General features: G+C 33.4%; 3 protein-coding genes across 6 annotated transcripts; all 3 read right to left on the bottom strand.

The window, feature by feature from the left end:
• Positions 1–5032: 5032 nt before the first annotated feature.
• On the bottom strand, positions 5033–9933 carry LOC142539133 (uncharacterized). The gene is made up of 5 exons (XM_075644414.1): positions 9423–9933; positions 8773–8822; positions 8477–8564; positions 7627–7743; positions 5033–5336 (listed from the first exon to the last, which is right to left on the bottom strand). Exons 1-5 carry the CDS (start codon positions 9885–9887, stop codon positions 5286–5288), a joined length of 771 nt encoding a protein of 256 aa, XP_075500529.1. The 5' UTR covers positions 9888–9933; the 3' UTR covers positions 5033–5285.
• A 1038-nt stretch (positions 9934–10971) lies between these two features.
• On the bottom strand, positions 10972–14767 carry LOC142539132 (uncharacterized). Of its 2 annotated transcripts, XM_075644412.1 has the most exons (3): positions 14022–14766; positions 12724–13909; positions 10972–11161 (listed from the first exon to the last, which is right to left on the bottom strand). In XM_075644412.1, the coding sequence occupies exon 2, from the start codon at positions 13903–13905 to the stop codon at positions 12739–12741; it is 1167 nt and encodes a 388-aa protein (XP_075500527.1). In that variant the 5' UTR covers positions 13906–13909; positions 14022–14766; the 3' UTR covers positions 10972–11161; positions 12724–12738. The 2 variants fall into 2 exon arrangements, with proteins under 2 accessions (XP_075500527.1, XP_075500528.1); XM_075644413.1 differs by having other exon boundaries at positions 12724–14767.
• Positions 14768–15690: 923 nt separating this feature from the next.
• Positions 15691–25872, bottom strand: LOC142541078 (replication protein A 70 kDa DNA-binding subunit D-like). 3 transcript variants are annotated; one of them, XM_075647627.1, is made up of 11 exons: positions 25613–25872; positions 24575–24672; positions 18752–18896; positions 18400–18676; positions 18230–18320; positions 18006–18130; positions 17788–17866; positions 16643–16775; positions 16397–16557; positions 16205–16325; positions 15691–16125 (listed from the first exon to the last, which is right to left on the bottom strand). In XM_075647627.1, exons 2-11 carry the CDS (start codon positions 24604–24606, stop codon positions 15757–15759), a joined length of 1533 nt encoding a protein of 510 aa, XP_075503742.1. In that variant the 5' UTR covers positions 24607–24672; positions 25613–25872; the 3' UTR covers positions 15691–15756. The 3 variants fall into 3 exon arrangements, with proteins under 3 accessions (XP_075503742.1, XP_075503741.1, XP_075503740.1); XM_075647626.1 differs by having other exon boundaries at positions 24575–24642; XM_075647625.1 differs by having other exon boundaries at positions 24575–25872.
• Between the last annotated feature and the right edge of the window lie 277 nt (positions 25873–26149).

The raw sequence follows: 26149 nt of genomic DNA, 5'->3' as shown, positions 1-26149 counted from the left end.
TTCATTTGGTTTATGGGGGAGGTAATATTGGGTTAATGGGATCTGTTTCAACATCTGCTCATCTTGGAGGTAGTCAGGTTTTGGGTATTATTCCTACAGCTTTAGCTGAAGGAAATATTATAGAAGTTACGATTGTGGAGGAATTAAAAATTTCTTCTATGTATGAAAGAATCACCAAAATGATTGAAAATTCTGATGCTTTTATCGCACTACCAGGTGGTTTTGGTACATTAGAAGAAATCTTTCACACTGTTTCTTGGGCACAACTTAATATCCATTATAAACCTGTGGACTTGTTGAATATCAATAATTATTATGACAGTTTGTTGACATTTCTTGATAAAGCTGTGGAACAGATTTTCATTTCAGAAAATTCACGAATGATGCTCATCTTTGCTTCGACTGCTGACCAATTAATTGATGATTTGGAAGCTTTTGTTTATAAGCCTGATCCGATGATAACAAAGATCAATTGGTCGCAATCAAGCAGTAAGAAAAGAAAGTTGGATCATTGATTCAAAAGTCGTGGGTTGGTTTGCGTTTGTTTGAGTTTGTTATCTTCAATAAAATTCCAGGTGATATCTCTTTCATTATTTACTCTTTATTAATAGTTATTTTGACATTAGGGACAATGTCATATTCTGATTGATGGGGGAACAAATTTAAAAAAAAAACTTTAAAAAAATAAAAATTTAAAATATTATTTTAAAATAAAACTATGTTTATTGTTTGTATCTTAGTAATTTTTGCAAAATATCATTACATTACATGTTTGAAAGGTTTAAATTAGAAAATGTATTAATCTATCTAAGGATGTTTAAATTTTTATTTGAAAAAAAGTCAATTTTAATATTCTGATCACTATAAAAATATGATTTATGAAATCTTTTGAATGATTAACTATTGTGATAAAATCAGTTATTAAAGTATATGGCCCAAGATATACCTGATAAGAATGCCTAAAATTTTTAAACTCACACATATTTTGTGAGTGAGTGGAGAGGATTGAGAAAACAGCTTGCGAGCCCTTATTGATCATCAGAGAGCCTATCTATTGCTTAGATCTTGAATTCTTATTTTGAAAAAAAAAATTGATATTTCCTGGAAAAAAAGAGAAAAAAAAAAAGAAAGATGTTGAAGATCTATGTAATTTTTAAGTTATATGCTACGACCCATTTATCTCTCATAAAAATTTTTAAAAAAAGAGAGAAATTTATTGTACAAATTAAATAAATATGTGGTCAAGAAGCATAAACTTAGTCTGATATTATGAGTTAAAAAAAATGATCAGGGAAAAAATATATAATAAGAATAACTAGATTTTGAATCAATGGATTTCCTATCTTTTGATTAGTTTGGCTCGTTTGTCTGTCTACATTCTTTAAACCATTTTCCTGAGTATTTATCTGTATTCTAACTCCATGAAAGAAATCATTCCCATAAATGGAAACATTTATTAACCTGTGAGGACATGGAGTTGAGACTCTTACTAGAAATTTTTGAAGGCCATGTACATTTAACTACCTGAAAATAAGCTTTGAATTGATCAGTTCAGATTATTTCATAAATTATAATTATAATGAACTTGATATAATTTTAACAGTTTTCAAATTTAATTTAAACACTTGGATAGTTCTGATTATATTTCTATTTAAATTAATCAATATGTTTTGTGTTCTATTAACGCTTAAATTGCTAGGGACTGGCAATAAGCTGGTTGGAGAGTGTGATAAAGATAAAAAATTGTATATTAATTAAATATTTTATAATATAAATTTATATTTTTTGTTTTATTAAATGTTTAAATATATATGTTTTATAATAAATTGTATAAAATACAAGTTGTTGTGTAATTATAAGTTTTTACAATTTTTACAGATTCGATAAAACAAGAATAACCTTGGCGTTGCAAATGGGATTAAGATGATTCTTGGACCTGTAGAAAGTTGATGTTAATATCTACAATATTGGTGGCAGGCATGAGATAAAAATCTTCTAACAAGTGGGATCAAATTAAGCAACAAATAAAGTTATCAAGGAAGTGGCAGTTTTACCATGCTCTAGCATTTTGACCATATCTCTCAAATTACTTGGTCAAATGGTTAAAAAAAATATCACAATTCAAACTACTCAATTAACTACATGTTTTGTTTTATGTGGAGAAGAAAATTCGGATGGGAAGATTTTCAAAAGTGATGTGTATTAAAATACAATTTCTTGGAACACTTAATGAAGACTTTTGTGTAAAAAAATAATATTTTATTTGTGGTTGTCTCCCAAAATTTGGCTATAAATAGGGGTGCATTGTAATGTATTGAGATATCCCTCATTTTATGAACAAACCTTTGAGTTTATAATATTTCTCTCGTTGTTTTTTTTTCTTCATTTAAATATAATTAGCATATTAATTTTATATTCAAAGTTTTACACTTTGAATAATGAGTAGCTAACTTCCCAAAGTTGAGATGAAAATGTGAAACTTTTGGCATGATAATAAGGTTATTAAAAGGTAAGAATCTATATTTTATATTATTTAACCATTATTTATTGTTTATGTTATATTTATTTCTGTAAGCATTATTATTTCCTACTTTTAAGTGGGAGTTTTAATTTATTGTTGTTATATGTTACACTAAATTCTTAGAGTCATTTAAATGTTAGTTTGATATTATCAACCATTTAAAGTGGGAACCTTGATTTAGTGTTTACAAATATATATAGCACAATAAACACTGGACAACATTTATAAGTTTTGATATATATATTTATAAGATAATAATATATAACATAATATAAATATGATTATTTAATATATATTGGAACAATTTTATTAAGTGGATTTTAATAATGTTAATTAATGTTAACTTTATTAAATTACCAAGAGTGAATTAAAATTTCAACAATTAAAAATTACCAATTAAAGACTCAAACAATTAAACAAAAACAAAACAAAAAGACATTGTAGTGGACTTGTAATTACCTTAGTTTCCTTGTGGATACGATATTCGGACTCACCGAATTATACTACTTGTGGACAACCTGCTCTTGGGAGTGCAACAATCAAAGTCGCAACATTCTTGCTGGTCTAGGCTGGGCTGGTTAGGGTCCAGGAGGGTCTGTGAATTGTTTGGTCCATGATGGCTCGATGGTGGCTCGAGGGAATCGAGCCGTGGCTTTACATACATGGGCTAGAGTTCGGTTTTGAGGCTAGGATGAGTAATGGTTCGAACCATGGTCCACGAGGATGGATTCATGGTTCACGAGGGTAGTTTAGGTATCAAAAGTTTATGTTTAAAGTTTGGGAAGAAAATATTAAAGTTGGGATTAATTCGGGATTTAAACGCTTTATGGTTTAGTGATTAAGGAATTAAATTAAAAAACTCGAGTATAATTTAAATAAAAATATTAGAAGCCAAATTTAAGCTTAAATAATTATTTGGGATAGTTTAGAGTCAATAAAAGTGAGAAAAAGTCAAATCGAAAATTTTAAGGTCCAAGGGCAAAACGGTCATTTTACACCTAGGTAGTACAAAAAGGTCTGGCAGTGTCCCGAGGGATCATAACGCATGCCAAATGATATTTTAAAATGTTAATGATGAAAATATGAGATTTTATGATTTATGTTAAAACTTTGCAATTTTTACTGTTAAAAATGTTATTTTACAAATGTGGAAAGGACACGATATTTTAATACTAAAGCGAACAGAAAAATATTTTGAAAGATGTTAATTAACTGTGACAAAAAGGATATGATATATGATTTTTGGGAATATTATGAGGGAGAAGGCCCCTGAGTTAGCCGTTTATGGGATAAGGCCTCATAAGGAACCCAACGATCGTATTTTTATTTTATGTCGGTGCCTAGAGCCCGTCTCCATGCGCAATGGTGAGCTAAGACTTATCAGTCGACCAGAGGATACAGTTACTCACTTTCAAAGATCAAACTTCATCCAAAATGATAAATGATTGAGAACCTTATGATTTGACTATTTACGATTAAATTATATTTACAAATTTATGATAACTTATTTTGAATAATAGTATGATTTTTAATGCATGTGTTGTACATGTATTATTTTCTACTCATGTTTAGAACGTGGCGAGTCATTAGACTCACTATGTTTGAATGTTGCAGGTGAGGATGAGATTGAGGGAGGCGCTGACACTTGAGTGGATCGAGTCCGACAGTACACTCCCGAGGGACATTACTTTCCGGATTAGCTTGATAGTTAAAGTTTTAAATATTTTGATAATTATTTATTATATATTTCTATGCATTATTTTAAAGTTTAGTTTTGATCATTTAAAAGTTAACGTATGTATTTGTTAATTGACGATTTGGGGATTTTATGCACTTGAGATTTTAAATATTAAATTAAGTTTTTGGTTATGGAAATGTTGAGTTAATTTAAATGGAAGTTCGAAATTTTATGTTTCAAAAAAAAAAAAAAAAGCAGTAGGATTTTAAAGAAAATAGTGAACATTTCAACTATATGTTAAATAATTAAAAATTATTATTTAATAAAAATATTTTCCCTTTAAAGTCTCGATCTCTGTTCCTCGATCGCATCTCGAATAATCCTTAAAACACGATTTTATGCATTCTAATAAAAAAGCACATTTTAAACATGTAAACATATCTACCACATCAATGCAATTAAAATTATTTAATTAATAATTTTCTATTTTTCCTAAATTCGCATGCAGTTGGACTGCATTATTACATTTTGGACCTTCCAAAAAATATCTCTCCAGTGTACAAAAAGTCAAAAATATAGTAGACAATTAACATGGAAGAGCGGAATAAAGATTTCGATTCATTTTTCATCCGTGTCGTTTGTTTTACCATCACATAACAATCTAAACTTAACATTAATTTGATAAAAAAAATTTCTTTATTATCTAACTTGGTTGGTGGTTTGGTTCTACTTGTCATAATGTGTGGGTTGCTCTCCCGCATGGACAATTACTTATCTGCAACAGTACATAACATATAAGCTCAGATCAAAACTCAAGAATTAATACAAGAACGGGAAGGACAACCGATTGCAAAATATTGACAACAGGTCTTAAGGTTACATAAGTAAAGAGGTGCAACGGGACTCCAGTCCTTGAAATTTTTAAAAACAACGGCTGCTTCAACTACAAAGAACAGAAGCACTTGCTGGTCACATATAACATCTACAAAGACCAAAAATAAACTGGACAGTTAGTAACACAGACATACAAAAGAAGCCAAGCTTTTGTGTTAAAGCTCTCTACGTCATCACGAGAGATATCAGAAATCATCCAGAATTTGCAGGAGTAAGTTTCTCTTGAAGTATTGCAATTTTAGCCTGACATCAAAATAGTGGAATACATGTTAGTACGTCAAACCCTACAAGATTATCAATTCTTAAATGTCCTTTAGGCAACTCTAGCGGTGAAAAAAATTAACTAAAAACGATAAAAGTTAGAAGAAATATGTCGGAAACTAAAAATTCAAACTCAACCAGAGTCCAAATTGAACTTTAATAACAAAATTAAAAAATATATATATATAATGTTTTGAAGAGATGAGATTCGTGAACTTGGAGGAAACTATGCAATCCCCCCAGTCCCTTCGTTTGGTATAAAGCTCATTCATCAAATAATATGGAGATGCTATTTTAATAATGATTATTTTTAATCATTTAAAATACCGTATATTTTAAATGTTATTTTCGAAAATGGTGCTTTTCGAAATGTTTTTACGCGTCAAATCGTATTTTAAACCGGTAGTCGATTTTTTACGAAAATAAGGACTTTTTGAGAACTTGCCTCATATTTTCAAAAACTTTCCTAAACAAAATATTGTACCTACATACTCTTGGGCCTAATATACTATAGTTATTGGGCCTAAAATTGTATCAATTGTTTTATTTAAAACAAAGCCCCAAAACCCTAGCCTTTTTCATCCAAAACTCACGCCCACTTCTTCAAGAGACCTAGGACTGTTGCTCTCTCCATCAGCAACACATACTCACACGTGTTTTTGAGGCAAATCCACGTGATTTTTGAAGAGAATTCAGCAAAGTTTTCTCTCCGTCAACGTTCCTCGCATCGCAAGTTTTTTTCGTGCGTGAAATACGCAAAGACACGCCTTAATCTTACTTCACTCATCATTCATACCATAATATGTGTGTTATACATGATTGCATGAAAAACATGATCTCCACTTGTATATTTTCGCTTTTATGGCTTGTACATGTTAAAACATTGATTTTCGTGCTTTTAAATTCTTGGTATTGATGCACAAAGGGGCTGCAAGGTAGGGCTATTAGATAGGACGTTTTTCAGCATGTTTTAAGAGTACATAGGAGCACAATTCAAGGCTGGAACGCATGAGGGAATGGCTATACGATTTGGGGATCTATAGGGCAAGGGTTTGCGTTTTGTTGGAAAAAAAGAGAAGGGGCTGAGCGTGGTGCTTTCCAGGTGAAGGGCTGGGCTCGTGAGGGTCCTAGCCATGAATCATGGTGGTCCAAGGGTGGCTGATGGGGCTGGTTAAGGTAGGTGCACGGCTAGAGCACTTCCTAGAGTGGCCGCGGGTTTGTCCTCGTGCATGGGCTGTAGGGCTTGGTCCAATAGCTTGTTAAGGGCTCGGGTATGGTCCTAGGATGGTTGCATAGGGGCTGGACAGGTTGGTGAAAGGCTAGGGACGAAGGGCCATAGGGTTTGTTAGAGCTAGGGTTTCTAAAAAGAAAAGAAAAGAGTGCAGAATTTCAGTGGCTGTTCTAGGCTTGTTCAAGGGTTTTAGTTGGCTTGATTTAGGTTGTATGGTTAGGTGTTAATAAGCTATGGTTCAAGCTTGGTTAAGTTTCGAGTCAATTCCGGTTAAAACCGAGAAATACGCTTAAATTTAAAACGAATTGGAAAATTAGACGAGGAGCTTAAGTTTACGTTTAATAAATATTTATGTGTGTATTCTAAGGTGTTATATTATGTTTGGATGGATTCGGGTCGTCGTTTTAATGTACAAGGGTAAATTGAGAAAGTTACGGTTTCAGGGACAAAACGATCATTTTACACCTGAAAAATGTTAGACGTCCTGACATCAATCCCTGAATGCTGTAATGAAAGTTAAAATATTTATTTTGAAAGTTTATGATATTTCGTGAATGTATATGTATTACTTGTTATCATGGTTAAGGTTAGTGAGTCTGTGATCGATACAGGTGAGCATGATTTGGTTGATGATGTAGGACTTGATGGTTGAACTAGATGAGCTGATGGTGCACATAACCCGAGAACCTTTGCTAGTTTTTCCGCACTTATATGATTTAAGATTACTTTAAATATTTGATTACGTGCATGACTTTTTTATGCTTTTAAGAGGTTTTGAGAGGATTTAAGAGTTTTACTATTTTAAAAAATGCTAGTTTAGATTTTGTCTGATGGTTTACGATTTGATGTTTTGAATTGCGTTTTTTTTTTAGATTTTCAAATAATAGGTTGGTTTATTTAAATTTTGCAAAGTATATTTAAAATATATATACGTATATGGATATTTCGGCCGAAGGTATACAAGGAAAAAAAAATCTAGTATGTTTTAGGTTAGCTTCAGGTAGCAATATCACATCCGAAGAACGTAGATGTTGATAGTACCTTGAATGATTTGGAACGACGAATAGATGGGTCCAACTCTAAAGCAATTGAATAGGACTCCTCAGCAGCGTCAAATCTATCCATGGCCATGAAAACATTACCTTCGCAAATATATGCCTGCACATAATATATTACAAAATGATCAATTGGATTTCAAATGACAATATGATCATATTGAAGAGAAGATAACTAGAAAGCACAAAAAAGAGAGATCAGACTAACAGGTTCGTTCACATGTAAGTTTGGGGTCAAGCTGGAAATTATAAAACTGGGTTGCAAGAAAAGTGAGGTTGGCGAATCGAGACAGTAAATTTCTTGCTTTATTTCTCAAGGAGCTTTTGAGACAAGGTATTGAAGGAATTTTTTTCTGGTAAATTAAATCAATCTACAAAATTGGTTTCTCCTAACGCGCAAAACATAAGGTTTTAAAAAATAATGTATTTTAGCATTTACTTCTGAAATGGCTAGTTGTAAATTACGTGTACATCCCTGAGTTAATTTTAAATTTTGTAATGAAAAAAAGGGAAACTACAATAAAATTAAATTAGGTGGTGTGCATTTATATTCAGCTACAATATTGTTTTAATACTAAATGATTGAAGGATGGCGACAAATTTTTTTAAGATAAAAACATTGGTATTTATAAATTGAAGGTGCATGTAATTATGATTCTTGCAATAATATACCCAAAATTTTCAAATCAATCAGAGTAGCAGCAGAAAATTCGTAGGTTCGACATTTTCAATAAGTATAAACAACAACAAACACAGGCAGTGAGATCTTGATTGAAATTTTGTAGCCAAAGCAATGATTCCTCAACTTCGATAATATCAATAAAAAATATACTGACCTGAGGGTAGTGGGGTGCAAGTGTCGAAGCCTTTTTAGCATCCTCAAGTGCTCCAGATAAGTCACCCATTGCCAGCCTTGCTGCAGACCTGGAGAGGAACACATGGTCATATGAGCCTTCTAATGCGTTCAAAATATTCTTCCAGTAAGTTAAAATGTGAAGTAGTAAGTTTCAACATATTAACGCCATGATGCATGATTCAATCGAAAATAACAAAAACAAGATGTTCGAAAGTGATGCTCTTATGAGGGCACTTAAAATCTCGTTCTTTGGATCAAAATGAAAGCTCCACATACCTGTTCTTGTAAAGGGTATGGGCACCACCAAATGGTTTAAAATCTATAGCCTACAAAAACAAAATAAATGTGATTATCAGCCTCTCTACACTGCCCTTGAGCTTATACAGCCAAAATGTTCAATTTAGATTCCTATACAGAACCAGCGACAACAGAAAGACATATCCACATCCAACAAAACTTAAGGTTCTAAGCTTCTACATCAAGTGTGAATCCAACACAAAATATACAAGCATTTAGTTGCACAAACGAAGTATCGTATCACTTAGAGTCACTAAATGCTATATCAGCACAACAGTTCTTTGAGCAATGGTGTATCATCTTTGTTTATCCCAGCAACTCCGGCCATGGAAATTTATTATCAAATTTAGCCATTGATTTTCAAACATATACATATATTTTTTTCATATTTATGCATACCATTAATTGTAACACATCACCAAGTCCCAATCAACTAATTTAGATATCAGAAAACATGAATACATCACAAACTTATCTTAATCTTTCTAAAATAAATAGATCACCCTATTCCTTAGATATTATATTTGACGCAGGAGCATCAATCACGCTACATCAGTCACCCCTTCTTTCGCCCCAACCTCAAAACAGATAAAAGTTTTAATCTATTACACGCGTGCTGTAAAAGGAACCTGGCTGAGTAAAGTATTAGCCTGTGAGAAATCGCCCCGTTCCATCTCAGCCTCGGCTCTCTTCCTCAACGCCAGAGCTTCTAAACACTTGATCGCGCCATTCTCCACCTCATCATCACAAATCCCGCAAACATACGACATCGTATTCGCTGCCTTCTTGGGGGTCCCGCAGTGCCCAACAAGAACACCCTCCGGCAAAATGACGATATTCGGGCCCAGCCCGCACTTACCCAGGCAGCCGCAAGAGTTCACCGCAACAGACGGAGGGGCAATCCCTGAAAGCACCTGCAACACATCCAACGAGCCTTGCTTTCGGCACGTCCGATTCGTACACACCCTTATTTCGATATTTTCAGGAGGCGAAGACGATGCTCTTGGCGTCGGGCTGTGATTTTGTCTTCGTGTCCCATCGGAAAATGGAAACTGGAGGAAATTCGGGCCCGGGGTGTTGAGCCTTGTCTTCATATTTTCGAGGGAAACGCTGTAGAAAATTCTTGCATTAATATAGTGGTAGGCTGATTGTTCAGGCTAAAGGATATACCAAAGCACCACCTGTTCTCACCGTTAGACGGGTCAAACGAGGTGGGATGGGTTGACTCACCGATTTGACGGATTAAAAATAAATTAAACCCAAATTTCTTCCAAACCCAAAAAAAAACTCATTTCGGGTTAACATATGTATTTTTTTCCTTTCTTCCAAACCAAAAAAAAAAAAAAACTCGTTTCTGTTAATACTAGGTATAGAGACCTCAAATTTTTGAGGTGTTTACCCAAGTTTTAGTGTAATAAATGATAAATCTTGTTTGTGTTTTAAAGATAATAAATTTGTGTTTATATTTATATATGTTTAATTCTATGGTTTTTTATTTTTAATGTAGTTCAATTATGTAGATAAAACTAAATTAAACCAGCTGTAGTTTTTTAGCAAAACAATATAGGAAACATTATGTACTTGATGCTTTAAAGCAAATATTAAGTTGGATTTATTTGGGCATGAAAAATCAAAGATGGTAAACATAGGGAGCAGAAAATGTAGTATTATAGATACTTAAAATCATAGGGCGTTATTTTATATATATGAATTATTTTTGATATTTGAATTTTTTTAATGGAAAGTAATGAATTATATTGTTTGAGTAATGGTTTTCTTGGAAGTAAATTATAAAATATGTTTAAAAACATTAAAATTAAAAAAAAAATATCTTGGTAAGTCTGTGTAAAGTTAGTGCGTAGGTGTTTAAAAATGACAAAAATGATTCATTGCGTTAACAAAAAATAAGGAGTGAATATTCTGTATATATCAGTGGGAATTTAATTTTTTTACTATTTAAAAGAAATTCGAGGGTTTAATAGTAAATAGGTTTTACATATATATTTTATTTTTTAAAATTGAATTTGACATTCGTTTTTCCTAAAATCATAAGTTTTAAAGTTGTTTAGATAATGAAATGTGGGAAAAAATATGGAGAGGCCTAATTTTTTTTGTATGTGTGTATAAGCTAAAACTAATACATTGTTAAATTTGTTAATATGTGCTTTTTTGCTAAAGCTAAGAAATAAGCAATAGTTTGGTTGAATTTTGCTGTCAAAATATTAATAAATATGTACCAGTGTGTCAACTTACATATATTGTATCTAACGTTTTTAGACACCAGACACTTAGAAAGCAAAAAAACCTTAGCTATTTTCCTATTATTACGGGAGCACTTCATCCCTCGTGCATGGTTGTGGGGTTGTTCCTGGAAAAAACAATGCTCATAATAAAGTGCGTTAAATTCTAGTATAATAAATGACGGTGCACTGTAAAAATTTATTTAATTATAAAAGAACAACAAGAAAATCTAGTCATATCATTTTAGATCATTAAATCTAAGCATTTCATGAAAATATTTAGATTTACTAAATTTAATGGTCCTAATAAAAAATAGAGATTACAGCTTGTAAGTAATCTCAAACAATAATCCATCTGTATAAGCTATATTGTATATTGGTACTTAATGAGCATATCTGTTAATCAAGGGGTTTATATATGATTTATTGATGAAGAGTTAATAAATTAGGCATTAGTTAGTTCACTAATAATATGTTAAAGTCAGAAACATCTTAGTATGCTTGAGAATAGGTAAAATGGGTAAATTAAAGGTATGCCAATAACATGTAACACAGCTATTTATATACTGTAACAGAGGAAAGGCAAGTAATCATAAAAATCACAAAATAAAGGCAAATTTTTAACATGTAGTTTCTATAGGAAATATGTTATAATTGTTAGTAGGTCAATGTAAATGTTTTTGAATTAAATGATTTATATACTACAATATAGTTGTTCTAGTATTTGTTTAATACACATACTGGGTTTGGCGGACGATGTTGATATCTAGCTCGGTTTCAATGTCGGCTGCATAGTCTAGTAAGAGAAAAAGCTTTGATTCCATGGTAAGTGCTCTTCGTAAGATGATTGCCCATACTGGGTTTGAGTAAAATCTTTTTATTAACTCTTCGACCTCTTTCTGAAACAGAGAGTTGTATTAACATTGAATGCAGTCGATACAGTCACAGCATGGGGTGTTTTCCATTGGAATTGATTTAGAAACAGTAGGTTTAGATATTGAAAGGAAAATGTGCAGATGATGTGGTAAGTTCTTGTAAAATGGTGGACAGTAGATAAGCTTATATATAGTACATGGAAAAGGGTGAGTCATAGATGGGGTATGACACATGGAATGATTGTTTCTGTCCAGCTCAACATAGGTAACTTAGATGGGTTAAATTGTTGACAAGTGCAAGGGTATACATGAATGTTCGATAACATAATGGTTAGTCATCATATTATTGAATATATTTGAACCATGTGTTATGTTTTTAAAACGCTAGAAATTATTTTTATTTTAAGTGTTAATATGGTGAGTTTTAATGGTAAAAATAAAAAACTGTTAATATGTATTTAAGTTGCGATGGAATTGTAAATAAAAAGGTATTGAATGTAAGAATTTTGGTGCTTAAGTTATAAAGTATGTGATTTGTTTGCTAATAGGTATGATACAATTTTTTTCCCTAAGGAGGTTTATTAGTGAATATGATAGAGTGAATTAGTCATTTTAATGTTGTGAGCACTTGTATAGATGAATGCGGATTTGGAAAATTAGTAACAAATTTAGAGGTAGTTAAGAAACCATTTGTTTGATATTTTTTAGTAGTTCCCGAGTATTTTGGTTATATTTTTTGCACCAACCAGATAGTGCTAAACATGAAATGGTAAACATTTAAAGTGCAGGAAAGAAAAGGAAATAAGAATATATACCTCGTATATTGATCATCAACAGCTGTTGTTTAAGTCGTCATTGTCAGCGTCATGGATAGCTTCATCTATGGATTGATGTGGTGAAGTGTACAACAGTTGATGTCGGGGTGTCCAGGGTGGTGGTGGAGGAAATGGTGCATCTGTTGAAGTAGTTGGTGGAAAGTGTTGTGCAAGAACCGAGGTAAAGTTAACCATATAAGCCATGAATGTGGTTGTTACTTGTTTGTGCTCTGCTAGCTCTTCCCGTTGTGCTTTAATAGCTTGTTCTATTTTTGTTATCCGGTCTCCTAGAGGTACTCTGCTCAATGCTGGTAGGCGTGGCTCTTGGCGATCTTTAGCACGTTGATTGTATGCCGCTCTTTCGTCGCGCCTTATGCTTTCTGCTTGGCCATAGAACCGTCTAAAACGATATACAATGATAGGTGCTTTAGCTTTTAAAACTTGTTCTTCTGGACCCCATGTTACACTGGCATGTTGGCATAGTTCAGTGATAATATGCGGGCAAGGGAGGCCAGTAGTGATTAGGCCTGTGCTCGTTCGAAGTATTGAACCATGAATGATTTTGCCTAAATCAATTGATTGCCCTGTTGTGATAGCATGTACCAAAGCGGCTTTGTCTTTTGTAATTTCTGTTTGGTGCGTTGAAGGAAGTATTCTTGCCAGAATGAATGACGCCCAGGTATTCGGGTCTCTAAGCATTTCAGATTTTTTTAATGTGACTGGGATTCCTTGATTTGTTCGCCATTCTGCTCCATTTATACATAAGTCTTTGAGGATTATAGTATAATCTATATCTCCAGCTATGTATTCAGTATATTCATCAGCTTCGAGGATTGGTAGATCGTAAACCATGTTTATGGTACTCAAATCAAATACTATTATCTTGCCCCGAACTAAAACTTGATGATCTTCGTGTTTCACACGTAAATTTGCATAAAACTCACGAACGATTGAAATGATAGCGTCTGCTGGTGATTTGGCCAATTCTACCCACCCTCGTTTCATAATCTCTTTCACTAAACTATAGTCGGGGCTTGACATGTCTATCCCTCTTTCTTGAATAATAGGTCGAGCTAGTGTGCTTTCATAAATTCTTTGAGCTTCCGAATTCCAGAATTTGTGTTTATCATACCCATGAGATGAGGATAAAGCATTCCTTTTGGATTTCTTTTTTGGAGGCATATTTCTTAAAAAACGATTTGTAGAAGCAACAATATTCAGATATGAAAATATAAAAGATATAATATCACATAAATTTATAAATCCTTTGTATAAAATTTCAAAGAAAAACGGTTTACCTTAGAGAAAGATAGCGGAAGGAGGTGCCGAATAAAGCTGAGGGTTTGGTAGGCGTTGTTTTGTACGGGATCTTTGAAGGATGTGGTGACCGGTGATGATTAGTTCTTCGGAGGGATTTTGCTCAGCGCTAGGGTTAGCGGAACTATAAGGTTTTAATATCGGATATTAAGGGGGAAAAGACAAAGGAAGATGGAAGATGGAAAGTTATTGTGAGAATAAGGGGAGAAACGGTTTTTGTGGGTTTTTCATGGAGAATGACGTGCGCTCCTGCGCTTTTATTTCTCGTTAATGCGAGCTTGGCTCTGAAAAAAATATGAGGATAGGGAATGTGTATATGTGCAACCTTATGGTGCTGGTGCGCGGTTGTTTCTGTGGGTGATATTTAGGAGAAAGCGGTGCTTGTTCGTGGGAATAACGCGCAGTGGCGGCCGGGTCTCTGTATTTTGTGGCAATTGGTTAAGCGCTGCTACACGAATATATCGCGTAATAGCGCGAATGGCTCTGTTTTTCCGAAGGAAATGTGCATGAGTGCGAGAAGGTACTTTGCAGGGGCGCGGAGCTTTCTGGAATTTTTTGTTTATCGTGTGCGCAGGTGCACGCTTTTATCATGTCGTGGCGCAGCGGATTGTGGCAATTGATTAAGCGCTGCTGCACGAATATAGCGCGTAATTGCGCGCATGGTTTTGTTTTTTTGGAGGAAATGTGCGCGAGTACGAGATGGTTCCTTGCAGGGGCATGGGACTTTCTGGGCTTTTTTGTTTACCTTGTGCGCAGGTGCATGCTTTCATTACATCGTGGCACAGCGGTTGTTGAAAAATGAAATTGCAAGAAATACTTTCATGTATAATGGTAACAAATATAACGTTTTATAAGTTAATTCATGTAAGCGTATAGGTTTATGTATTTAGACTGTATGTGCTTGTGAGTTTAAAGCGTTTAATTGTACGATTATTAACGCAAATGGTTTGATTCGAGTTTTTGCCCTTTTTTTATATATTATTGAAACAAATATTCTGTTGGGCAATGTTTGATCCGTAATTCGTAGTTATTAGTATGTAATTTTCTCCGGTAAAGTTGTTTTAGTAGAATGGATATTACTAATTTTAATAAATTTTGTTAATTTTAGAAGAGTATTATAACAGTAGATAGCTATGTGTCGGTAATAAAATGTTGATACCGTATCAATAAGTGTGGAGGGTTTAGATATAATGTATCGTAACATAAAATTAGGTAAAAGACATTTTGTAAAGGATTTTTTTTTATTAAACGTCATATTTAATTTTACAGTTTGAAGAATGCATTTATATAGAGTTTTTTTATTACGTAGGAAAAAAAAAATTTCTCTTGCAATTCAATATGTATTAAGCATATTAAATTAAGCATATAAAACACAGAAAAGCTAGGTTTTTTTGTTATTCGTTTATATTATTCATGTTTTAATATTGTTAATGATATGTATATATACAGATATACTATACAGAAGCTAAGATGTTCGAATGAAGGAAATTGTTCTACATTTTATTAGGTAAAGCATGGGTGAAAAAATTTAAAGGTAAAAGGAGATGTGTACGTGTATGGTTTAAAGCGTAGGAGGGCCTAAATAACAGTAAATACATTAGCATTAAGGCAAAATGTTAATGCATTGATCACAAGTAAAAGGGAGTAACAATATATCTACATACAGAAACATAAAAATTATAACACATACTGGAATTTTCTATCTCTATCTGTCCTTTAGTCTTTTTTTACATGTTTTTTGATTTCATGTAATTCTTCTTCATGTTCCAATCTTCTTTTACCTGGTGTGCTGGGTTCTTGAGTTCTAAAGTCTGTTTCAAAATGTTCTCCCTGCATTGCAGAACTGCTTTCTTGGGATTCAGCTGCAGCCATATCACCTTGCATCAAAGCTTGAACTTTTAAAGAAGATTCTTTGCCTTCACAACTGTGCGATGCTGAGGACGAATCAGCTGCTGGTAGACATGCTATGACTGTGTTTCGAACAAAAGTTTTGCCTCTTGCTTTGCTCCACGATGTTCTTAGTTGGAAAAGGAACTGTAAATCTCTTGATATATGGTTAAAGTTCTCAGGATCAAATGGTGTGTCCTGCAGTTAATAAGAGCAGAAATATTTAAAAACTATATAAAATATCAAATAACGAAACTTAATTGGCAAATAAATTTACTTGTTCTTCTGCCTCAATTATGTCTTCTCCTGACATACGTAAAAGCATGCTTGCTTCTTTGTGCTCAAAGTAAGCAGTCAAATTCCCAGTGCCATCAAAGAGTTCTGCTTGGAACCGTAACCTATATATATATCATAGGTAAGCTGACATGTTTTTAATAAGCTTAATTTCTGAAGCATATTTAGTACTTACAGTGGTTTTGGGCTTGGAAAATCGTGGTTGCAATAAAAACATGTAAACTCATATTCATATGCAGCGCCACAAGACTTAAAGCAACCTGGGCAAGCTAAAAAATATACAGGTCCTTCCGAAGCTTTTATTCTTATTTTAGCCTTTATCCAACATGATTTAACCTGTAAAGCAAAATTTGTTAGCATTTTAAAATCTGTGTTGAGTCTAACTCTATGTAAGTTAATGAGTAAGTAAATTTGGACTTACTACTTCGTTCAGGCTCAGAATCTGGCTGATTTTTCGAATTTGAGAGTTAAACAGCAGATCTATTTCCTGGTTTGCTTTGTCATACAGCTTTTGAGAGACAACTGTTTCTATATACTCTTTATTGTTTTGCATCCTAAAAGAAACTTGTATATTAGCTATTTATTTCTAGAAAAATGGGAGATAAGCCCGGCTGTAAGGAAGAAATATGAACAAAAACATGAGAACATGGAAGGAAAAAACTACGAACAACAAGACACATGGTTCTTTAGCAAGATTTTCCGTTTCTTATTTACTACCTGTAATTTCATTTAAAACAATCCAATGGTACATATATATTCTGATTTAATATAGAGCCCGTTCATAATACGAAATAATAAATTCCATTAAGAAAGCTACATGTTATCAGCATATAATATAACAACATGCATATAGTATAACAACAAAAAATACGTTAGGTGTAAGAGTTATCCGTTCTCATTTAAGCTATAGTCTATTATTGTTCTTTTATTAATGGAAGATATGGTAATAATGTTAAGTTGTGAGATATCATGTAAGTTGCAGTAGGTTTTTTCAAAGTGGCTACAACTGTATGAGTAAATATGAAGAGCTAACTGTTAAAACAATCTACGGTTTGAAAAGAGACAATACTATATTTGTTTATTTCCTATGGTTTTTGAGTTTTTTGAGGAAATATTTTTTTTTTTGCCTGTCTCTATATGTAACATACAATAAACAAAAAAAGGGAAAAAAAATAAAAACACTAAAATAACACCCTTCTATGTCTCCATATTTGTGCTTGGTTAAAGAAGAAATGACGCAAACCATTTTTCTTCAGAATAAAAGCTAACCAAACAAACTAAAAAAATTCCATTTGAGAAATTTGATATTACATGAATGTTTTCAAAAGATGTAATAGGTACCTATTAAAACCTAACAAACGAGCAGAGATATTATTCTTAAGATCTGAAAGTGTATGTTCTGTAACGGTGGTTGTTGAATACATACATAACTCTGGGGGGAGAAAACAGTTTTTTCCCATATAAAAGTTGAAGCAGGAGCATCTGATAAAGCATATTTATTTTGATTCAGTGAAGATAATTCTAAAATTAGCTGATAAAAGTACCAATTGAAAAAATATGAGTTACCATCGTTTTAGGAGTTCAGCCTGTTGTATTGGAGGGTCAAACAAAATGGTGCTGTTTGGGACTGTTCCAATTGATAAGCCTACATCAATAATAATTTTTTATCGTTTTAACCGAGCTATGTTAAGCAAAATACATCAAAATATATTAAATATTACGTATAAACTTAAAGAAATTACTTTATCTAATCATGAGATAGCATTAAATAAAGAGCAGTATACCGTAAAATGTGTTGACAGAAAGCCGCATCCCTAAAATCACAAGAAGAGTATGCACATTTTGAGTCAAAAAAGGTGCCTTGATTTGGAGAAATTCTTCCCATAAGGTAAGAATTAACGGCCTGCGTCTACCAAGTTAAGCAAGATGTTATTTTCTGGTCTATATAAATATTTGTACGATGGGAAAAACCTGTAATTATTGTAGGAATATTAGGAGCGAAATTTACTCTTCGTTGACGATAACAAATTCCTGTAAATTCCTTTTTGTTTTTTCAACAAATCGTGGTGGAAAAACATGTACCACGCTACATAATAAATCTGTAAAAACATGTGCGTTAATAAAGCTAGAAATAATGTAATTGCATGCGATGGAGGAGGGTTGGATCAAGGGCTTAACTGATCTGTTTAGTGGGCACATCTGCTAATTCAGGGCATTGGGCAAAAGATGTCAGTCGGTAAGCATGATCAATAGGTAGCTGTTCTTCCTCATTTGCAAGCCTAATATAAGTACTTCTACTAAGCAACATTTGGTGTTTTGCAGCTGCAAAGACTGGTGCGTTGCTAGTTATTTCTTTAATTTTGGTATTCTCAATATAATATGTCTTGTATAACTGAAGTAATTTGTCTAATTGCTCAACATCTTGATCATAAATTATGCCCTGCATGCTTCCATTCTATGGAAATAACCAGATAAAGTAAAAACACAATCCCATAATGAAAGGCTACTTGAAAAACACAATGTATTCTACCTCTTTGTCAACGAAAACAAGTTTTTGTTGTCTTCCCCATTTTAGAAAACGAATCGGAGTTTTTTCAGACACTAAAACTTTGACAAACCAGTTGCGGAAATTTGGTGTCAGATTTACAAGGGTTATACATTTGTCTTCTATCGACCTGAATGCAAAGGAAAAAGGGAAGTAATGAACACAAGTTGTTTACATATTAGCATATGAAGTCTAAAGTAACGCATAGACAGATAATAAAATCTATTCCAAGCAATTTATGTGTTAAATTTCGTGCACAAGTATGAGTCAATGTTTTTACATCTCTTCGAATATGGAAAAAACTACATATTTCTGTGAAGATATACTTCTAAAATCAAAGTGTATATTTCAGAGCCTATAATTTGTTTTAGTAAAACTAACAATTTTATTTGACCGAACCCTATAATGGGTTTATATAAATATCTAATATGCCTTTATGCGCACTAATTTTTATATTAACAAGATAAACAAAAGAAGAATTTACCTGTCAATGAGGATGTGCATCGTCCAAAACCTCACGATATACTACGTTTTTTGTGTAGTTAGTACTTTGAACTAACGGGGTTGATGGTCTAATAAGCACTTTTATTTGATCTATATTTTTAGCTCTTGACAATGCAACATAAAGTTGACCATGTGAGAAAACTGGTTCTTTTAAATAGATACCCACAAAATCCAAAGTTTGTCCTTGTGCTTTGTTAATTGTCATTGCATAACATAAACGAATTGGGAATTGTTTTCTTTTAAATGGAATAGATGAAAAATCATCGTGTGGAGATTCTAATGTTATTCGAGGAATGAATACAGGTTTTCCTGCATGTGTGCCTACTGAGATTTCAGCATAAATAACATTTTTGTTAAATCCTTTGCAAAGTAAGCGCGTACCATTACAAAGGCCTTCGGCTGGATTAATGTTTAGTAGCAATATTATGGGTGAATTTATTTTCAATGTTAGTTTGTGTGGAGGAAGCCCTTGCGGAGTTGAACAGTGGAATAAAGCTTCTTGATCTGGTATAACACATTCACTTGTATTTTCATCACAACTAAAGTACGTCATCTCTACGCTAGAAAACTTGTTAATAAGAACATCATTTATTTCGTGGACAAATTCGTTCCTTGCTGTAAGTATAGCGCGTTTTACAAATGAAGATAAATTTGAATCTAGGTCATTAATGTTTGGGAAAACCTCGTCTATTAAAGCATACAAAGAAGTTATATCATCTGTGAATGGAATATTAATGCGAGATGGGATTTGGATTTCGTTGTTTTCATTAGTATTCTCAATTCCATCACCAATTTTCAACAGCCAAGATGAAAAGAGAGAATCAGACAATGCACGCATATTTTTTTGGAGCTTTATCTTATTTAACTTATTCCACAACGGTGACATGACAATTGAAGAGTCTATGATATTTTCTTTTGTGCTTTTTAAAATGACTAGTAATGTTTGGCGAAAATCTCCACCGAACACAACTACTTTACCGCCGAACAATAAATTTGATTTCATTATGTCTTGCAACATTTCGTTGAACTTTTCAATGACATCACGCCTAGCCATCGTAGCCTCATCCCAAATAATTAGTTTTGCTAGTCTTATTAAAGTTGCTAATGTGCTTTGCTTACTAATGCTACATGATTTGATATTGCTTTCCTCTAAAGGAATTTTAAACCTCGAATGGGAAGTGCGACCTCCTGGGAGCAAAGAAGCTGCAACTCCTGAAGTTGCGGTTGCAATTGCTATGTCACCATTTGATCGAATTGTAGCAAGAAGTGCTCTATATAAAAAGGTTTTTCCAGTGCCCCAGGGCCGTCAATAAAAAAAGCACTTGCCAGCTCATTACGAACATGGTATAAGATTTGAGTGTAAGCACTTTTTTGTTTTGTATTTAATTGTTCAACAGCTAATAGATCTTCTTTCGGTATGCAAATATTACGCTCAGATTGTAAATCTTTTACCAATCTATCGTTAAAATCTAAGCCCACATCTTTAGACGTATGAAAAAAGTCCTCTAATTTTTTACCCATGGAATGAAGGTAATTGTCAACTATGTCTAAAACCTTGTGGCTAATCATTTTTGGAGTAAGAGCTTTATTCCTAGCAAAATCTTCCGAGAGAAAGTCTTGGAATTTTGAGAGAAAGTCTTGGAATTTTGAGAGAAAGTCTTGGAATTTTAACCATAGCTGAGGAGGATTTTTTGGGCAACAAAAAACGAGAACAGTTGCAAATAATTGTCGCAAGGCATGAGGCATTAAATAACAAGAAGCTTCTGCGATACACATTTCAGCAGTGTTATCACTTTCTATTAAGCCTAATGTTAATGCTGCTTCTCTAAATGTTGTAAAGGTCACCTCATTGACCGTTCTCAAGTCCTTGAAAGAAGATGGCTTTCTGACACGCATTAACAACAATTTTAAATAAAACTTTTCACAATCTGAAGGACGGCAGCTAAAAATCCGGCCTATAACCTCTGTTTTCTTACGTGGTTCCCACTCTTTAGAATCGTTATGCCAAGTAAAATATTCAGGAAATTCAACATACAAACAATTTAGGCTTTGAGCATAGCTATTGTATTTGTTCATAAAGAAAAATTGGGTTAACATGGTTTTTTTAAATGTTGGATTGTTAACAATGCTGAACAAAGACTGATTCGCAGCAAATGTCACAACCTGTTCATTTTCTAAATGAATCGGTAGACATATAGCAGCTGGATGTACATTGTTAAGGTCAAAGTCGAAAATACGCCATATGGATTCAGGAGGTGAAATCCATCTTGCAGCTTGGAAATTTTTTGCTTCATCAATAATGTGATCATGTTCATCGCCAAGTAATGTATACAAAATCTTATCGTGGCCTTTGTATATATATTTGTAGATATATTTTACAGCTTGGATTGTTGAACATATTTCAACGTTAATATGACAATTAAATTTAGCAAGTAAATATGGGTTGTAAGGAACAACCCAACGGTTATCAAGTTGTGATCCCCTTATGTTTATAACATGATTGTCATTTCGACGGCGATATATTGGGTACGAATTTGTTCCAAATTTAATGGCTTCTGAATATTCTTTAGGATAATTATATTTACAAGAATTTTTTTTCATGCAAGGGCATGTTGGATTAAGTAAGCCACATGGACCATGCATCATATGTTTCACCACGAGTGAAAACAAATATAGTTCAGAATGGGCATTAGGTAATTTTGCGCTAACAATTCTGTCAAATGACTCAGGATGAAACATTTTTGAGGCTTGATTTAAAATAAGCAGAAAATGAGCATGGGGTAGGCCTCTTTTTGAAATTCTATCACGCTAGTGTACGCAATAATATGGCCAAAGATATCTTTCTTAAATAGTTCATCGCTTAAAATTTGGAGCTTTGCATGGAAAATCCTAGAGACCAAATCAGGTCTATTCTGGATTTCATCAGATGGAAGACAAAGAGACTTTATTTCAGCCCAATTCGGATTCGAAGTCATTGTTAAAAAGATATCAGGCTTCCCATAACGTTGGACCAACGCAATAGCATCCATGTATCTTTTACGCATATCTCTAGGCCCACCAATTAAAGACGTAGGTAATATTACGCGTTTTCCAACGTCTGAGCCTACCTCACACCCTTGTGTGAGACTATCTAACAACCCATTATAGGCCTCATTTCGCAAACGATTTTGCATACTTGGAGTCCTAAAAAATTCTAATCTTGATGTTTCAATTTTAATATGCATGTCTACTATATATTTTTGCAAAAGCCTACCAGTGTGTAGTAAGAAAGACTTATCGTTTTTCCTTATTTGTAATTTGTAACAGTAATACTCACGGCATGACACCGTAGTCCTTTGTTTTCTGGCTTTTTTCGAAGCTACACAAAAAAAAACAGCTTTCTAAGTGTAAAACATAATAATTGTAGTGTAATAGAATTTTCTTTTTAAGTCAAAATTACCTTGAATTTCAGTGCTTATAAAAAATTCTGCACTTGCAGAGTTTTCTATGCAATTGATGTTTTCACCGCCACAAGTTGGTCTAGGATGCAAATTTTTTTGTTTTTGATCTAATCGTTTAATGTTTCGATGCCAACCTGGCTCCCCATTTGGGAATATAAGAGGGTATTGCAAAGGATCATAGCAACCAAAGTAATGTTTAATTATTTGTGGGCAACTGTTTTTTGGATATACTTGTATATGTTGGCCGGTGTTTCGATTTTTGTCGTCAGTTTCTAACCATATTCCAGCAACCTGAGATACAGTGGGTTCGTTAAAAACTTGTTGGTCAGTAATAGGATCGGCTTGCAAACCAATTTTATATTCGTCTAAGTTGGCAACACTATTTAGACCATGGAAAAAATTTTCATATGGGTTTTTTGATAAGATGTACATTAATTTCTGAGTAAGAGTATCCTTAAATTTTGAGCTAATGCATAGGCGGTTAGACAGTTCATGTTCAGTATCAAAGAAATATAGTTGTAGATTTTTGGGTGTTTCATTCTCTGGCGGTATTATTTCGCAAATAAAATGATAAAGTTGACCTTGCACACGAAATATATAAACACCAGCATTTCTTTTGGAAAAAGCTGTATCACAATGTACGCCCATTGATGTGAAGACAAACATGTTATTATAGCTACGAATACATGTAGTGAATTCTTTTGCGTCATCGGAATTACCAACGTACAGTTGTACTAACTCAGAAGGCATTTCTGAAGGCAAAAGATTTATTTCTCCTAACGAACAGCAAAATGTTGGTGGTTCAGCATATAGGCGCAATGCACCACAAAATTTACAGTCCACCATATTAGGTAGCACATCTGGAGTATCCACTATATATGCCAATGGATCAGGCTTATTTTCTTTTACACCAAATCCCTGGGAAGTACATGTTTTATTTTTTTGGGTTCGACACATGTTTTTTTGAATTCTACGGTCTTCTAAGCAAGCATATTTTCGTTTACAAAAGTTTTTATTCTTGGTAATTTCTATTGTATTATATCTTCTTTCTCGAGCTATGTAGCACGGATACCTTAAAATTTTTTTTTTTGAAGTATCGGATACGGATACGACACGCGGATACGCGTGTCGGATACCACAAAATCCGTATCGTTGACTTTGTTTAGGGTTGACCAGCCGGATACGTTTTGGACACGGCGAGGACACGTCATGGATACGGCATGGATACGTTTTTCGGATACGTTTGGGCAAAATTGCAAATATTTAAAAGTTTTAGGGGTTAATTAAAAAAAATTAAAATTTCTAGGGACTAAAGAAAAATAATTTAAAATAAATTTGGATGGGCTTTTAAATCCATAAATAAATTTGTCCGTCTCTTTCATTCCATTTCTATAATTTTTACTTTTCAATACTAAATTTATATAAATATAAATATATATAATATTTATATATATTTTAATGATTGTCGTATCCTAGCCGTATCGTGTCTAATATTTTCAAAATTTGACGTGTCGCCATATCCGTATCGTATTCGATACGATACTCGTACCCGTATCCATGCAACATAGTTCTCGAGGCATAGTTGTTATTTTGGAATAACAAATAGCTCAAAATATCTAATTTTAATAGTACTTGTTTTGCTGCTATATACAATTTTCACCTAATGCTAGATATTACACTTCCCAAAAAATAAAAAAAGAAAAAAGAAAACACAAGCATAAGCTATAGCATAGAATTTAATACCACAGAAGCTAATAGTTAAAAGCTGCTGCCGCTAATGAAGAAGTAAAGATAAGCCTCGATTATAGTAAAAAAAACAAGGATACTAAAGGGCAAACGACTGGAATTGTAGATAAAAACGAACCTGTTTGAAGAGCGAGAAGACGAGCTTGTCATAGCTCTAAGCTGTTTAAGTTTCTTATTGATTGTAAACTGTGCCCAGACAGTAAAGCAACAATAAATCTATACATGAACAGAGCGGAAGCCTAATGTAACGAGAAACATGGGCATACACATCCCCAAAACAAAAGAAAATTAAAACTAAAACCAAGCAAGTCGTAGGTAATGAAGCATAAGAAGCAAATCAATCTAAAGGAATTTGAAAGAAGCCTTTAATGGTCTACGGGGAAAAACCGTCAAATTAGCTCTTTTAGTACGTCACTTAAATTAGATAACAAAAGCTTAAAAAAATAGAAGCCAATGGCTCTCCTTTCAGACAAGGTAAAAACGAAGGAGAGCTATAAATGCACAAGGGAAATGGCACCAAAATAAGGTATAGGGAACGGCTGAGACAAAATACTAAAACCAGTACTGTAGCTGAAAAGAAAAGGGAACAAGAACAAAAAAAACAAACAAAATCGAGGGGAAACCACATCTAATCTACGGCAAAATTAATGAAGCATAAGAGCCAAATAAAGCTAAAGGAATTCCTAAGAAGGCTTTAACTGTCTAGGAGGAAAAACCGTCAAATTATTTCCTTTAGTACGTCAATTAAATTAAATGACAAAAGATTAGAAAAAGAGAAGCCAATAGCTCTCCTTTCAGACAAGAAAAAAACGAAGGAGCTCTACAAATGCACAAGGGAAACGGCACCAAAATAAGGTGGAGGGAACGACTGAGACTAATTCCTAAAACTATCACTGTAGCTGGAAAGAAAGGGGAACAAGACCAACAAAGGCAAGCAAAGTCGAGGGGAAAACACATCTAAGCTACGTAAAAAAAAAACAGAAGATCTATGTCTGAGAGAGGGAAAGGGACGGCTATAAAGAGACCGTGAAGACGAAGGCAAAGTAAAGCATTCCGGGTTACCGAGACACACCTCCCATCATGATTAATACAGGCGAAAAAGTAAGAAATCACATGAAGAACAACACAAGAAAGAAGAATGAAAGGGAGCACTAACTTGATGGAGTTTTCTGGGTCTTGAACAAGAAGAACAAACAGTAGACCGAAAGTTGAAATGAGAATAAGCACAAACAGAAAAGAGAGGAAGCCCAAAAAAAAAGCACAATAACCGGAAGAAAAGGAAACCAAAAAAATAAAGATGGAGGAGAAACAGAGAAGTGGGCAGCACCGCTTAAGGTGCTATCGACAGCACAAAATTTTGTTTGACAAAGGCAGAAGCAGGCGCCACGTGTTCGACCTTTTGACCGGGAACTGTACAGCAACTGGCCATTTACAAATTATATCCGCTTTCATACAAGTAGATATGTATTTTTTTTATAAGGATAAAATTGGAGATAAATATTCAATTCAAGTTTTAATTTAGGAGACATAAAAATTTAGTTTGAACTCCTTAATTTTGACAAAGTGAACAAAAAAAGTATTGATTTTATAATTGTGCTAGAAATAATATTAAAGTCAGGGTAAAATTATTTCATCCATTCAATGTTATTATTACTATGTAATTAAATGTTTGAGGATGACATTTTTGTCAAAA

The sequence above is a fragment of the Primulina tabacum genome, chromosome 3 (genome assembly GCF_025594145.1).
Source record: "Primulina tabacum isolate GXHZ01 chromosome 3, ASM2559414v2, whole genome shotgun sequence".
Classification (NCBI taxonomy): domain Eukaryota; kingdom Viridiplantae; phylum Streptophyta; class Magnoliopsida; order Lamiales; family Gesneriaceae; genus Primulina; species Primulina tabacum.
This window is presented reverse-complemented; position numbering and strand designations above follow the sequence as displayed.